Source organism: Anabrus simplex, chromosome 6 (assembly GCF_040414725.1).
Source record: "Anabrus simplex isolate iqAnaSimp1 chromosome 6, ASM4041472v1, whole genome shotgun sequence".
In the NCBI taxonomy this organism is placed as follows: Eukaryota; Metazoa; Arthropoda; class Insecta; order Orthoptera; family Tettigoniidae; genus Anabrus; species Anabrus simplex.
The window spans coordinates 96,102,242-96,117,886 of record NC_090270.1 but is presented as its reverse complement, the minus strand read 5'-3'; the positions used below and the strand labels follow the sequence as shown (position 1 = coordinate 96,117,886).

Genomic DNA, 15,645 nt, shown 5'->3' with positions numbered 1-15,645 from the left:
ATTACTTTGAAGAGACATCCCACAAATAAGGCCTTTCTATTATATCATTAAGTCCAAAGTAATCTTGCTCTACTCCATTTTTGACTATAAATGTTATTATAGTGCAGAGATAACAACACATGTGCGCGTATCGGTACCAGTACTGTATTTGTAGCTTATAACAAAGAGAATGAGTGTTGTAACTATAATCCTACTTCACGAGAAGCACGTCGTTTGCATCGTTTGGCTATATGTTTACATGGAAACGGAAAGGAAGTTGCCGAAGCTGTGCCAACATCTCAGGAACAACGAATTTACTTGACATGTTTTCCACTTGGAGCGGAAAACACGCCAACATGTTAAAAGTGTTAACCTCAACATTGAGTTAACATGCAAAGTCAATTGGAAGACACAATCACAATATACATGTCAATTGTAACATGTTAAATTTAACATGTTGGTGTTAAATGTTAATCAGTGGAGACCGGCCTTAAGGTTGATGTTTGGTGTATGTATCTCGTGTAGAATAATCTACATTTATTTGGCATTCAGGAAACTATATACAGTATATGTTTATGTGTCTACCCCTTAGTTCCATTTTTTTAATATGGGGTTGGGCATGAGAGATTTTTTTTTGTGGCCAGATGTCCTTCATGGTGCCAACCTCAGGTGATGAACTATTGAAGATGAAATGATTGATGATGATGATGAATTAAATTTGGTAAGGAGGTAGAAGGGATTTGGTGTGGCCTATAAATAGGATCCATCTTGGCATTTACCTGGAAGCAAGAATGGAAACCATAGAAAACCATTCTGAGGACAGCTGACTGTAGGATTTGAACTCACTCGCCTTCAGAATGTAGAGCTTGGCTCTATCTGGCATTCCGCTCTGTTTTCGGGAAATTGTATGTAGTGACAAAGCTTGATACGTTGTTTTGGGCTGTGAGGGCATCAATGTAAAGACTAAAAGTTGTTTAGGGCCGATGACCTTTGATGTTAGCCCCCTTAAAACAAGCAAAAGTTGTTTACCTAATAGTTTAGGTGAAGGGATTTTATTTAAATAATGTATTACATAGAAATTTTTTTTAATATTCAGGTCAACACTATACATATAATACAACATTAACACCCGTTATGTTTACTAGGATGTGAACTACAGCAGTTACCTTATATTAAAATATACCTTCATCACAAAATAACACTGTTTCAGTTAAATCATTTTTAAGATTATGATATTAATGAAGATTTTCAGTCTAATTTGTATCAAAAGGGAACATTTTTCATAATAATGTTCTTCATAGGCTGGAATATTGATTAGTGTTGGTTGATTCTCCACCAGTTCAGAAATTTGTTGCCGAATTTATTTAGTTTTTTAAACATCAATTTTGATATAGAATGTCCACTAACATTATTAAAGGGGCCGATGACCTTCGATGTTAGGCCCCTTTAAACAACAAGCATCATCATCAACATTATTAAATGAAAAGGCAAATAATGAACCTGGTAACTGTAAGGTATATAATTTTATAAAATATAAGCTCTGCCATCGTAATAACATTTAGTCATCTTTTTTAAAAGATTCTATTATACAGAAAACATGTAATACTTATGGACAAGAGGAGAACACAACCTTCTTAATTATATTATCTATATACACAGCATGGTTTCCTTTTCTTGGATAACCACTGATTGGTAACTATATACCACCGGCACTTAACCTGGTACAGTATAAAACTAACTTACAACTAAACTGTACATACAATAGTCTCATAACCTAAATGGAATAGTTCCAGTCAGTTTCATTTTACATAGGACAATTAGTAGCTTGAAATTTTGTTTGTCTGCTATTTTTCTAAATTAAATCTTGTCTGCTCTGTGACATGGGAGGAAGTTTCTTCTTATGGGTGATGTTTAGGTTAGGGTTTTGGGAGAAATCCTATATACAATTTGTAATTACAGGCTTTCATTCTATCAAAGTTGGACTATGAGTTCTTCTTGGCTTACTGTTTTTTTTTTTTTACATAAGCTATCATGTTTTATGTAATTTGTGCTGATCTGTTCAGTAAGTGATTACTTTTGTTGTACATGGTATTGATTCTTAGCTTGGTACTTAAATACTTCTATTTTATACTACTTATGTAATGGTTTTAAAGAAACTTTGTGATCAAGTTGCTGAAATTACAGAAAGCAGTTCTTTGTACATCTTGATCCAAACTTTCTTGGTTACGAGAACAAATGTAAAAATGGATACCAGTATCCCTTCTGGTAAGAAGTATTGCATAATTTCTATTCCTGATCATATTAAGAGTTTCTTAAGGTACTGTGCAGTTGTACTCTAGGATTGTGGATTGATAGTAGCCAATTTTCATTTGAAGTTGTCAAAATTCTAACTTTAATGAACAGCACATTTGGACAAGGAACATTCATAATATCTTGCTTCTATAATAAAATCTATTGTTGAATCATTTTCTTTGTCATCAGTCTACTTCAAGTTTGCGGAAACTCCCTGCTACCCCAATTAATTCATCTTCCATGTCTGTTATGAATTGTGACTTCCGATCCAGTTCAATTTCCATTTCATCCAGAGCCTTGATAGCTTCTTGCTTTTTATGAAGTGTCTCCTTGAACTGAGCTGTAACAGAGAAACATGTTATTTTAAATATGCATTCCTCTGTAGTATGGAATTAATTGCTCTTCCATAAATTTAAATGTACTATACTTTTAGTATGTTTTATTTCTTTACCCATTCATACTGTATTATATTACTTTCACCCTTGACTATAGTCTGTTTTGTACTTGTGGCCTCACCCACCATGTATGAGGAACTGTTAGGCCTAGTGCACTATAGTGAAGGATAGTGTTCTATGTAGTGTTGAGTTGCAGGAATGTTTAGGACAGCAAAAATAGCCAGTCCCCAAGCGTGGGGAATTAACCATTCATTATTTAAAAACCCATTCAGCTGGGATTAGTACCAGGGGCTCCATGAACTGAAGACCAAGAGAGTGACCACTCACGTATTAAGCCAGACTTCTCTGAACTGAAAACACCCTGGTCGTTCAGACAATATCTCAAATTCTGTACAAGACTTACCTGATGTCAAATACAGAATTAAATGTTTCTCTCTTCGTTTCCGTATTACCTAAACATTTTATTACACTTTTATATTGTAATCTTATTTTCATAGCTTGGAATATGATATGTCACCAGCTCTATGTATTTATTGCAGAGATCTGTTTGATAATCTGGTATAATGTTCAAAAGAAAGTAATAATTTTACTAAAAAGGAACTACTCAGGGAGTAACCTAGGTTTGGGGAAACCATTTGGTGATGGTGATTATAATTGAGTAACCATCTTTAGGGAGACCATTTCAGGCAGTTGTCCCTCTGTTGTATCAATATGGTGCTACTCATTGTAGCCATATACTTTGTGTGTACAGAAAGTGTTTACATTGGGCTGATGACTGAGATATTAGATCCCTTAAAATTACAATCATTGTTATGATGATGATGATGATCATCATCATCATCAGAGAAAATTCTTTGTAAATGTACACTGTAATATGTTTTAGATTTGTTGTCTGTCAGGGTGTTAGGGTATAAGTGGAATCTTTCTGGTACAGATTCTCAATAATAGTAATAACATTATTCCTTTAATACCCCTCCAATTGCTATAGATTTTAAGTCAGTGGTGTATTGTAATTTTGTTCTGCAGAAGTTTTTTGAAGTACCAGAAGCCAATGACTGAGTACTTTATGGCCTTATGTGAAAATGCCGCTGGCCTTATTTGGGACTGAACAGAACAGAACAGCCAATGACTAACAGATTGCACTACTGAGGTCAGGCTCACAGATTCTCATATGTCTCAAATGCATATGAATATGGGTTGCTGTTCCTCGTTAGTACCATGAATATTTTTGTCTTGTCTGTAAGGTAACATATTAGTTTGACTTAGTTACCATATTAGTCTTAGGTATCTATTTGCTCCAAATAATGGGATTCTTGTAAATTATTATACAGCATATAGCCACTTCAATGTTTAATTGGTTGGCTGGATATCACAGATAGATGCTTGTGTCGTGTACTCGTGGTCACTGGATCTGTTAACAGCACAGCTGGTTGACATGTAAGAGACCATGATTTCAAGAGAACTTTTTACAGAAGGGGAAAAATAAAAAGACTCTTAGTATATGTTAAAACTGATATAGGAATGTTAAACTGCATTAAAATTAAAACATTGAACTCTTACAGAAAGTATGTATTACCTATCATGTCAGCCATGGGTACTTCTCCTCCATATTCCTTTGGAAGGATTTTGGGGTCTACAGCTTCCTTCAAGTCCTCCATATTACTGTGTAACTGCAATAACAGAGAAAAACATTTTGATAGAGAACAGTCGTCATTCATTACTATAATGCACTGTAAATTTCCATGAGCTGATAACCTTGTTGTTTTACCCTTTATAAACAATCATTATAACTATTCTAAACATCTACCAAATACATTGCATAATGATTTATCTGGGTGTTCACAATGTTGTTGGTTTTGGGAAGCAATTTTTGCCATTGTTTGTTGCTCCATTAGGTAGAACTTGTCGGTGGACATTTTCATAACGGGACACCTTTAGGTACAAATTAAACTAGCTTAACTGCCTGTACCTATCCACATCCATAGTGTAGCAGTAGTGATGGGCAGTCTGAGACTAGGTCTCGAGATTTCTCGAGACTAGCGCAGGCACTATTTCTCGCGAGAAATTTCGAGAGATCTCGAGAGCGTTGTCCCCGCATTGTGGGGCGAGCAGAATGTCTTAGGCCTACTATACAGGTAGTCGAAGCTGTATGTTGTTTGTGCCGAGTATGCCTTCTCCATTTCGTAAATACGTGTCAACAAGCGACCATGGCGTTCATTTTTACCGAGTTCTATTTTGACGCAGTATAACATAATTATAAAGGATACGTATTCTGTCATTGTACGCAGTGCTAAGTACACGAATGAATAGGCTAAATACAGAAACTGACGGCTACTGTAGGTACACCTACCTGGATACTAGAGGCGTGCATTATTCGAACTCGAGACGAGGCAAGATGCGCCTTACTGCGTATGCAACCATTACGCATGAGTGGATTGTGTAATCTAAAGTGCTTCAATTTGTTCCAATTATTTCGACAGATAGGTGTACATCGATATCAGAACCCACATATGACCACTGCTTGTGTTTACTGATATTTTGGTGACGAAGGAAATAATTCCTTACAATGTTACAGAGTATTCGCGTCATAATTAGGTACTTCGATATATGACTGTGTCATGTGAAATTGTCTATAGTTGTACGCGACAACTTTAAGACGATGTCCGAAACGCAACGTAAGTCGTGGATGTTGGTTATTTTGAAGAGATGCCACATAGAACAGCCCGCAGTGTTGTTTATTCAAAAGAAGTAAAATACCGGTGCATCGGCAGAAATACTTCTGGGATGATCCGACACTTAAAAACACATAATATAAATGAAGAGGAATAGTCACAGAACACCTCCGGCCCGGTCTGAATCACAAGAAGCTTGCCTGCCAACAACGATTGTGAGGCATCCAGGCTGGTTTACATCCAAATAACAGTTATTAACAAATTATACGGGTTATTCAGCTAAGAAGTCCACCTACAATAACTCCTCAATAGTTTAAGATACTGGCATTCTGTCTTCACTTTCGTAAATGGTATTAAGGAGCTCATAGTTCAACATGCAGAGCTTTCCTAGGCTTTTGACAAAATTTATCGTCACACACGTTTCCATATGAGAACTGCTGATGGTAACTACCAAGCTTACACTCTTAGTTACTGGGACGTCGCGTCGCAAAGCTCGCAGCACACGAGAATCGGTCTCGAGAGCGTTGCCGATCATCCCTGCTGAAAGAATTGGAGCGAAGTCGGGCATTTTAGATTACACGTTCCACTCACATGTAATGGGGGTTGCATATGTAGCAAAGCACATCTTCCCTGCATCAAGTTCGAATAATGCACGCCTCTTGTATCCAAGTAGGCGTACACTCTACAGTTATTCACAAATTATGCAGGGTTATTCAGGTAAGATGTCCACCTCAAATGAGCCGTGAACAGTTTAAGATACTGACATTCCGTTATCACTTTCGGTAATGGTATTAAGGGGTTCATAGTTAAACATGCAGTACTTTTCCAGGCTTTTGACAAAGTGTATTGGCTCACACGTTTTCATATGAGAACGATAAGTTGACAGTCGTAGTTACTGGTACGTCGCACGCTTGCACTACAGGAGGATCGGTCTCGAGATTCTCGCGACAGTCTCGAGATCTGCGACGTCAGTCTCGAGCGAGAGCGTTGCCCACCACTATGTAGCCGTTAGCGCTGTTAGCTGCTATCTTCGGGAACCTGGGTTTGGTTCTTGGTACTGCTAGAAAGGTAAGATTGGCAGGAGAGCTGTGTTACTCTAGGACAAGGACAACAAATTTACATTTTTATCTGTTCCTGACACGTTATTGGATTCCCAACCATAAGGGTAGCAGGAGTTTGTGAAAAAATGTAATAATCTGTAATGTATCCTTGTATGGCAAGAATGAATGAAACATAAAAGATTGGAAATTATGTTTTGCACTACTTTTACTACTGCAGATTTTATGATATTGCTGATATTGATGGAGAAATGTGATATTTCCTGTAATGCCCCCCCCCCCCCTTAAAATTGCTACACAACTGTACACTAGTCAAATGTATAGCTTATTGCCAGAGTTGGGAAGTTATTGAGTAAGAGTTATTTTTCAAAAAAATTAATTTTTATTCATAATTTACTTCTTGAAATAAAATTGTTATTGTTACGTTCTTGTGTCTGATATACCGTACATTGCATCAAGAGTTAAACAATTTTGGTGCCCCAGCACTTGCAAGGTATCACGCCAAGGATGTGAAGCGCACTTGTTCATTTACTCGCTGCTTGTTGTGATTACTGGCTGAGATTTAAATAATCATATTCTACAGCTTGTGAGCTTGCACCTGGTTGGTAATGGAACTGGAATAAACATGTGACTGTGAAGGGGGTTAAAAAATTTCCATTCCTCTGTTTGAATAAATATTTTGAATTAGTTGGCCCTCAGAATAATGAGAACATGAGTGTGAAATGCAAACTTTGTGTGGGAGCAAATATTTTGAAACATATTAGTCTCAGTGGTGATATCCACTTAATGTCTTTATACTGAGAAACACAAAATGGAGTAATATCTTTTTCTTTACAAACGTTGGTATCAGTCCAGCTCCATAAAAAAAAAGTTATCCTGTAAAGTTATTGTAATTTATGAATAAGTAAGATATTCATTTTGATTCACCCCAATTACTTTTATTTTGTACTTTTCCTAACACTACCTTGTGCACAACCCAGCTATCTCAGAGCTTAAATACCAAGTTTTGAATAATTTTGTTGCTTTCCCTGTGATGTAGAGACAAAAGATTGAAATTAACCTACTTTCAACTATAAACCTAATCTGAAATAAGAACTAAGTGTGAGAGGAAAATGAAGTATATAGACAATATTATAATTTTATTCATATAGATAGTGGATCAGAATCCAAAGAATTATTGATAGTGAACTAAATTCATGACTACCTATTAAAACTCGCCGCATCATATATGCTCTGTATATACAGGCTGAAGCGTAATTCGCGCACTCGGGCGTCGCAGCGCGACTCATCACATGCCAGCAATAAAAAAATGTGTCTTACAAATTTTCGTCTTGCAAGTATATCCGGTAGAAAACGGACGTTGAAGAATAGCAATCTGGCAACACTGTAACCATATGTAGGGTAAGTACCGCTGTCAGCACGTCCTTGTCGTGCTGTACAGTTGGTGCAGTGGGTAGAGTTTTTGGTTGGCATGCAGGAGGTCGATGGTTCGATCCTGGGTTGAGGCGTATTTTTATTTGCTAATTTCCATCTGACATTACCTACCGTAATACAGTACGACACCGTTTCTGAGGTCACATGTATCCTACATTTACGACATTTTGTAACGCTGAAACAACAAATACCTGGTTAGGCTAATAAGAAACAGACAGCTGAAACAAACAGGTTTCACATCTAGTAGATGAAGTGGTGCGAATAAATTCACGCCCACGACGTGGAAAGGGCGCCTTTCAAAGCTGACCAATGAAAACGATTGTTCGTCCATTTCTAGGATCGTAGTATGCAAGTGCAAATGGTTTCTAGAGGACCCTCTGCTGACAGAGGTAGTTAGCCTACATGTAGTTACAGTGTTGCCAGATTGCTACTCTTCAACGTCGTTTTTCTGCCGGATATACTCGCAAGACGAAATTTTGTAAGAGACATTTCTTTATCGCTGGCATGTGAGGAGTCGCGCTGCGACGCCCGAGTGCGCGAATTACGCTTCATCCTGTATATGCTAAGTTATATATGCTCTGTTTAATTACACAGTAGGAAATCGCCACAAAGCAAGCAATATTTATTTATGGAATACCTTTAATCTTCGCTACAAAGACATGAGCATGGAATAAGTGCAAGAACAACAAAAATACTGGTATCTATAAGATAGTCTGACTCAAGTATACTGTCACAATTAGCAGCCTTTGAAGGTTTAAAGATGATTAAGTTTCTAAATTTGGCAGGGGGAAATTGTATTTGATGTTGTATTGTTCAGAAGTATGAATTTCATTTGTCCACATATGTAGTATTAGGACACATTTTAATGTAGAAATTGCTTCAGAGTAAAAATTGGCATGCATACATATTTTTTAGTGTATTTCTACTTTTAGTTAGAAAACACAATGGTAATATAGAGTAATTTTTTAAGAAAATATGTATTTCATTAAAATCTTACAGCAATTAGTGAAAAATATTTTAATATGTATAAGATATTTTCTTATGCTTATGATGCTCCTTATGCTTATGTAATAAACATGACTAAATATGTAGCCTACATACATACAGGCTAAATAAATTCAAAATATGAGTGAAATATGGACATCTTGTTTAATAAGGCTGAAAAGAAAATTTAAATAATATCCGTGTTGTATTAAATTTTAATACTTATACAAAGAATGTAGTAAAAATGATTAAACAGGAAAACCACAGAAATAATGATTTTCATGCAAGTCACAGAACAAGAGCTTAACCTTTTTGACTTGAGTCACAACAGGTTGAGTGTCAAGAACAAAACCAGCAAGAAAGAGAAAGAATGTGCATAGAGCATAACTTTCAATATTTCATAGAAATACCAGAAACCAGCTTTGAACTGCTGATCCTAGTAAAACAAATTTTAAATTATTTTCTGGCATGAATAACTTTAAAACTATAAAATTTTAACATGAAAGATATTTAAAATAAAGCATTAAATTACTTTCTTGTTGTTTAAAGGGGTCTAACATCTAGGTCATCTGCCCAAAACATTAAATTATGTAAATATGAGTCTTCCTCAAATATGTAATAACATGTATTAAAGATGGGAATATGGAAAGTGAAATGTTTCAAATTACTCCAAATATCTTAATCTGTAAAGATATGGCACTATTTTCACTGTAGCTAGTAAAAAAAGTAACATGTATTTACATGATTAGGGTTTGGAGGTCTATGTATTAACGAGATTTGAAGTTAATCTACTCTAAAATTCTGTGCCTGTCGTAAGAGGCGACTAAAAAGGGGAGACCAAGGTTTGATTGTATTAGAACAATGAAACTACTTGTGATTAGTACCATAATGTAGGGAACACCATGGGTCGCCTTTACTTGCGAGTAGTACCACTATGTTAGGTATAAGTTACAATAGGTTTGTGATTAGTAGGAACAGAAGGAGAGTGGATTTGCATTGCCTGTGATTAGTACCTACTATATGAAGAACACCACGGGAATACCGGCGCCCATGATTAGTACACCTAGGTGAGAACGCCATGGGTTTGCGTTGCCTATGAGTGGTGTCGTTATGTGTGAAACGCCATAGGTCTTCCTTATCCGTCCGAAGTACAATACTTGTGAGTAGTACCATAATGTGTGGAACACCATGAGTCTACGCTTTTGATTAGTACCGCAACATGACAAATACCATGGTTCTACTTTACTAGCGATAAGCACCATTATGAGGGGCCGTTGACCTGGATTTTGGATCCCTTTAGACAACAAGCATCCTCGATTCAGGACTGTGCTTTAGGAGCAGTCCCTTGGTCAATAATGCTATTGTTTATGATAGTGTCTGGGTTCGATCCACTGATTGTTTTAAATTCACATCCATCCATTCATCATCACGTTTTTTATTCTGGTCAGTGGATGATTTTGAACTTTTAAATTGTTATTACATTGCATCTCATTTCGTACCATTAGGGACCGATTACCTTGATGTTAGACCCCTTGAAACCACAAGCATCATCATCATCAAAATTCTGAACTACTGAAAATGTGGGTAATTTTCACACATTATATGGTTTTATTAAGATAGTGTTGATTAAGGAAATGCATGAGTTTAATATTTTCGACCACTTTTTCGTTTAGTATAATATTGTGGTTGAGCATATTGTGTGATAGATAACTAAAAGTTAGAATTAAAATATATCTCAAGAATTTTTTAAAATGCTCGTAGTTGAATAGTACTGATGATTTTGTTCGGATTGTATCTTAATAGAGAAATAGTGTACGGTTTTCATATTTCAAGCCATTAAAAACACAGTCCTTGTCTTGTTATCCATTTGCTTCGTACCCTCGATGACAGAGTCCATTATTATTATTTCGTATGACAAGTCCATTATTCTCTTAGGTAACCTATCCTACTCCATTCGCTTTTAATTTATTGAATCACTTTTGTGCTTGACTTCTTGAAAATAGTATATTTTTGTTGAGGTAGCATAAGTACTTTTTGTATTTTTTTTTACTTCTAATAGTTGCTTTTTTGTTTCATTGGCTACTTTAACAAGTGTAATGTTTAAAGTTCCTACATTTTTTCATCCTGTCTGTAAGAAAACTGAAGTTAGCATGCAATTTTAACATTTTGGAAGAAGTGACAAGATTTATTCTCAAAAATACCAAATTATTATAAGAAATTTTTCCTCTGATAAAGTAAAATATACTAATAGCATTGTATTTCTTTAATTATTTACTATATCTGAGTTTACTCACCATGATGCGATTCTTGAGTTTATCATTGAGTAGGCCAATGAAAAACTCAAACACTTTATTGGCATAGTGGGGCACGTTCATGAAGTGGGTAGCTTTGTGCCTCATTGGTGTTGAGTTCTGTGTACAAACGAAAATAAACATATGAGAAGTGCAAAACAAAATGATTAACTTCTAATGGAATGGTGGAAACAAAGTGATTAATAAAGCGACGGACTACAATTGAAACTGTGACCGTTGTTCAAAGAAGTAATTGGTTATAATTTGATTATTAAAATAATTAGTATAATACCGATTGAAAAATCAACAGCTTTTATGTACTGGTATAGCAATTAATGTGTCTCACTGGAGGTTGTTAGATGATGAAAGAAAACGGTTATCATTTTCATGACTTTTGTTGTCAGGAAGGCAGTTTCCGTTTGAAGGCGTGTTGTGTACATACAGACATGGACAAAAGTATTCATACCCCTAGCCATCCAATACAAAATGCTTTATTGCCGGACCAATACGGAGTACAGGTCAAAATTACAAACCGAAACTTATACCTTGTATAGCAGTGGTCATTACAAAGCACAAAATAAACTGGAAGTAAATAACAGTACATAACAAAGCAACAAATGCGTACTCCATGACACTACTTGTCTGGACATAAGTATTCATATCTTACGTGTAAAAATGGGGTTTGAACGAGCAAACAGAAACCTGTGTTGTTTCGTGGCATTAGTTGTGTAGTAGATGCAGACAGAGACGGACTGATCAGCTGGTCATAGACGTTACTAGTCCAATGGCGAGGAAAACTAGGGAAACGTCTGTTGAAGAGAGACGACTTATTTTACGCCTTCACCACCAAGGAAAATCATATTCTGAGATCGGAAACATCATTGGAAGAAGTGAACCAACTGTGCAAAGCATCATACAGAGGTTAAAAGGACAGGCTGTCCTTATAAGCAAGAAAAGAATTGGACGTCCAAAGAAACTGACCGAATGAGAAGAAAGGTTTATAGTAACCACAATTAAAAAACAACCACACAGTACATCTTCGACAATAGCATCGTAGCTGGCAGAATATTTCCATCATGCAGTGTCACACAAAACAGTAAGAAGGGTCCTTCATCGTGCTGGGTATCGATCTAGGGTCCCAAGAAAGACGGAAGAGACTCCAATTTGCAAAATAATATGTGACGAAAGATAATGTGTTTTGGTCAACAGTGATGTTTACAGATGAGAGTAAATTTAATATTTTCCGAAGTTATGGACGCATTTTAGTGTAGAGACGCCCTAAAACAGAGCTCGATGAGCAGAACCTCGTTACCACTGTGAAGCACGGCGGGGATGGGGTTATGGTGTGGGGCTCAATGGCCTCTTCGAGTGTCGGGAAGTTTGTATTTATGGACAGATTTCAATATTTGAACATCCTGAAAGAAAACGTTTTCTAAAACGAGTTTCACTTCCAACATGACAATGACCCCAAATATACGGCGGAAATTGCTCGTTTGTGGGTACTCTACAACATGCCGCACACATTAAAAACACCTCCGCAATTGCCGGATACCAACCCCATCGAACATCCATGGAGCGAATTGGAGTCCAGACTAAGAAAACACCACGTAACAGGTAAACCACACTTGAAACAGTTACTACAACAAGAATGGGGGAACATTTCATCTGAACTAACACAGCAACTGGTGTTCTCAATGCCCAGCAGGTTAAAAGAAGTAATATACAGGAAAGGCAACAAACGTGCTACTGATCGAGTTGGTAATATCTGTTTCTTCATTGAGTTGTGAACTCTTCTGGAATACGGTATGAATACTTACGTCCAGACAAGCAGTGTCATGGAGTACGAATTTGTTGCTTTGTTATATACCAGGGGTGGCCACTAACCTTAATTTCGGGAGCCGCAAATTTAGGAGACAAAACTGGGAGCATGTTTAGAAAATGGTTTATAAAATGAAGAGACATTTTTCGTTTTATAACAAATGAAGGAACCTTTATTTTTTACACTACACAGAACGTTATTGTTCAGGTACACATCAAGGAATGAAATTTTACTTTTGCGAAGTGCTTTTTTGAGTGTTCATTTTTGCTGTTAGTTTTTTTGAAATCTGGCTGATAATTGGTAAGCCCAGTTCGCACAAGTTAACTTAAATGTTCATCAGTTAGTTAAGATCGATATTTATATTTAATGAATTTAAGCGTTGAGTACAGTGATTCACACACACATGTAGTCCCAAAGATTGAGATAAGTCTCTTAGCACACTCTTTTGTTAGTGGGTATTTTTCTTCTCGAGCATTCTTCCAAAAGTCTATGGTAGAAACGCCACTTCGTTTGAGTCCTTTTACTCCTTCGTCCTCTTGCATTTCTAGTAGCTCCAACTCTACAGCTGCTGTATCCTTTGTTATTGGTAATGAAATAGGACAGCCATCGCCCACAACATCAACAGCACAAGGATTTTGCAGGAATGAAAATGAAGGTTTGATTGATCTCAGATCATTAAATAACGTTAAGCCCCACATCGCTGCTACGGACTGCCACCGGCCGCGAGATGTTAGTTTCCATTAGTTATATAAATTAACTAGCAAGATATCCGTGCTTCGCTACGGTATTATACTGAAATTTATAATTGAATGCTTATTGTTTTAGATATATAATCCGACGAAATTCGCGATCTGACTCGTTTTCTGCGAGAATCCACCAAAATCCCGATCTGACTGGTTTTCTATTATTTTACGGCACGTTTCCTCCCATTTTTCAATCTTCCTTTCCAGCAATCGATTTCGTACTTCCCGGGCTAGGCTCAGGTATTCCTCCCTGTCAGATGGGTCCGTAAATCTTTGCCATTTTTTCCTATAATCATTTTTAATATGGATAAAATCCTTCAGGAGATCCGGCGTGGTGTCATATTGGGTGCCTTGGCGGCACTGAACCCGCGGCCGGACTGCATTCTTAGTCATTACCCGTCCAGGAGCCGTTTCCAGCGCGGTCCGCACATTTGACGACGGCCCGGAATATTATTATTATTATTATTATTATTATTACTATTATGTGTTGCTGGAATGGCTGATGACAGGGAAAACCGGAGTATCCGAAGAAAAACCTGTCCCGCCACCGTTTTGTCCAGCACGAATGTCACATGGAGTGACCGGGATTTGAACCACGGAACCCAGCTGTGAGAGGCCGGCGCGCTGCCGCCTGAGCAACGGAGGATCCTTATAAGTACATTAATAACAGCTAAAATCAATTGGTCTCACCTACTTCTACACCCCACCGCCGTTAAGTTTATTTACCGCCCCCCCCCCAAATTAAAAGAATGCTTGTTTCTTTATGTTTAAGGGAGATTCCAAACACCAATGTTCACGTCTATTACCTTCAGTTTTGAGTTATAAGTATCCCCATAAAAATAATTTACTTTTTTCACTTCATTTCACACTACTCCCCCCCCCCCCACTTAAGTGAATTTTCCCGCAAAAAATACTTGTTTCTTTAATAGTAAAGGATCTTCTAAATACCAATTATCACGACTCTAACTTCTTTCAGTTTTTGATTTATGTCCTCATGAAAGGAATTCAACTCCTTTACACTCCCGCCCTCCAAGATGGCTTCCCCACCAAAACGCGCTTTTCTTTGTTTTTAAAGGAGATCCAAATACGAATTTTCACGTCCGTAACAACTTTAGTTTTTATTAGATGTATGTATTCTCATACAATTAAGCCAATTAATTTTTCAATTCTTCCCCCCTCCCCCCCACTTCATTGGATTTTCCGAGAATACGTGTTTCTTTACTTTTAAAGCAGATTGCAAATATCAAATTTCACGTCTGTAACGTCTTCATTTTTGTGATATCAGTAGCCTAATTAAAATAATTCAACACCATTTTCAGTCACTTTTACCACCCCCCTCCACCCAAGTGGTATTTCCGAAAACTAAAAACACACGTTTCCTTATGTTTAATAGAGATAAAAAATGCCTTCACTTCTGTAACATGTTAGGTTTTTTTTAGATATACTGTAAAAATTCTCATTTTAAAATTTCACCCTTTTTTGTTCCCCTTAAGTGGAGTTTCCAAAAACAAATCACATATGTTTATTTACATATACAGGAGATTCCAAACACCCACTTTTTACGTCTGTAACATTTTACGTTTCCAAGATATTCTATAGATATAGTCTTTCAAAAAATTCACCCCAATTTGTCACTCCTGTTTAACCGCCATTAATTGGATTTCCCAAAAACTAAGAATTACGTGTTTCTTTATTTTTAAAGGAGATTCCATACACAAATTTTCAGTTCTGTAATATCTTTCGTTTTCGAGATATATGTATCCCCATTAAAGGCATTCAACCCATTTTTTACCCCTTTTACACGCCTCCTATTAGGATTTACAGGAAACAAAAAAATACGTGTTCCTTTATTTTTAGAGGACATTCTAACTACCAATTTTTACATCTGTAAATTTTAAAGTTTTAAGATGTAGACGCACTCATTTTAAAAAATTCACCCCCCTTTTCACCCCCCAAAATTTGGATTTTCCAAAAACGA

The 15,645-nt window shown here is 36.7% G+C and overlaps 1 protein-coding gene across 4 annotated transcripts in view; it reads right to left on the bottom strand.

Moving 5' to 3' along the window:
- Nucleotides 1-1,035: 1,035 nt before the first annotated feature.
- Nucleotides 1,036-15,645, bottom strand: part of LOC136875477 (clavesin-2) — a 241,549-nt gene continuing 226,939 nt past the window's right edge. For all 4 annotated transcript variants that reach the window (XM_067149023.2, XM_067149024.2, XM_067149021.2 and 1 more), the window contains exons 6-8: nt 11,109-11,225; nt 4,243-4,336; nt 1,036-2,611 (exon numbers count right to left, since the gene is read on the bottom strand). In XM_067149023.2, coding sequence (XP_067005124.1) covers nt 2,457-2,611; nt 4,243-4,336; nt 11,109-11,225 — 366 coding nt within the window. In that variant the 3' untranslated portion in view covers nt 1,036-2,456. The remainder of the gene's footprint in view (nt 2,612-4,242; nt 4,337-11,108; nt 11,226-15,645) is intronic.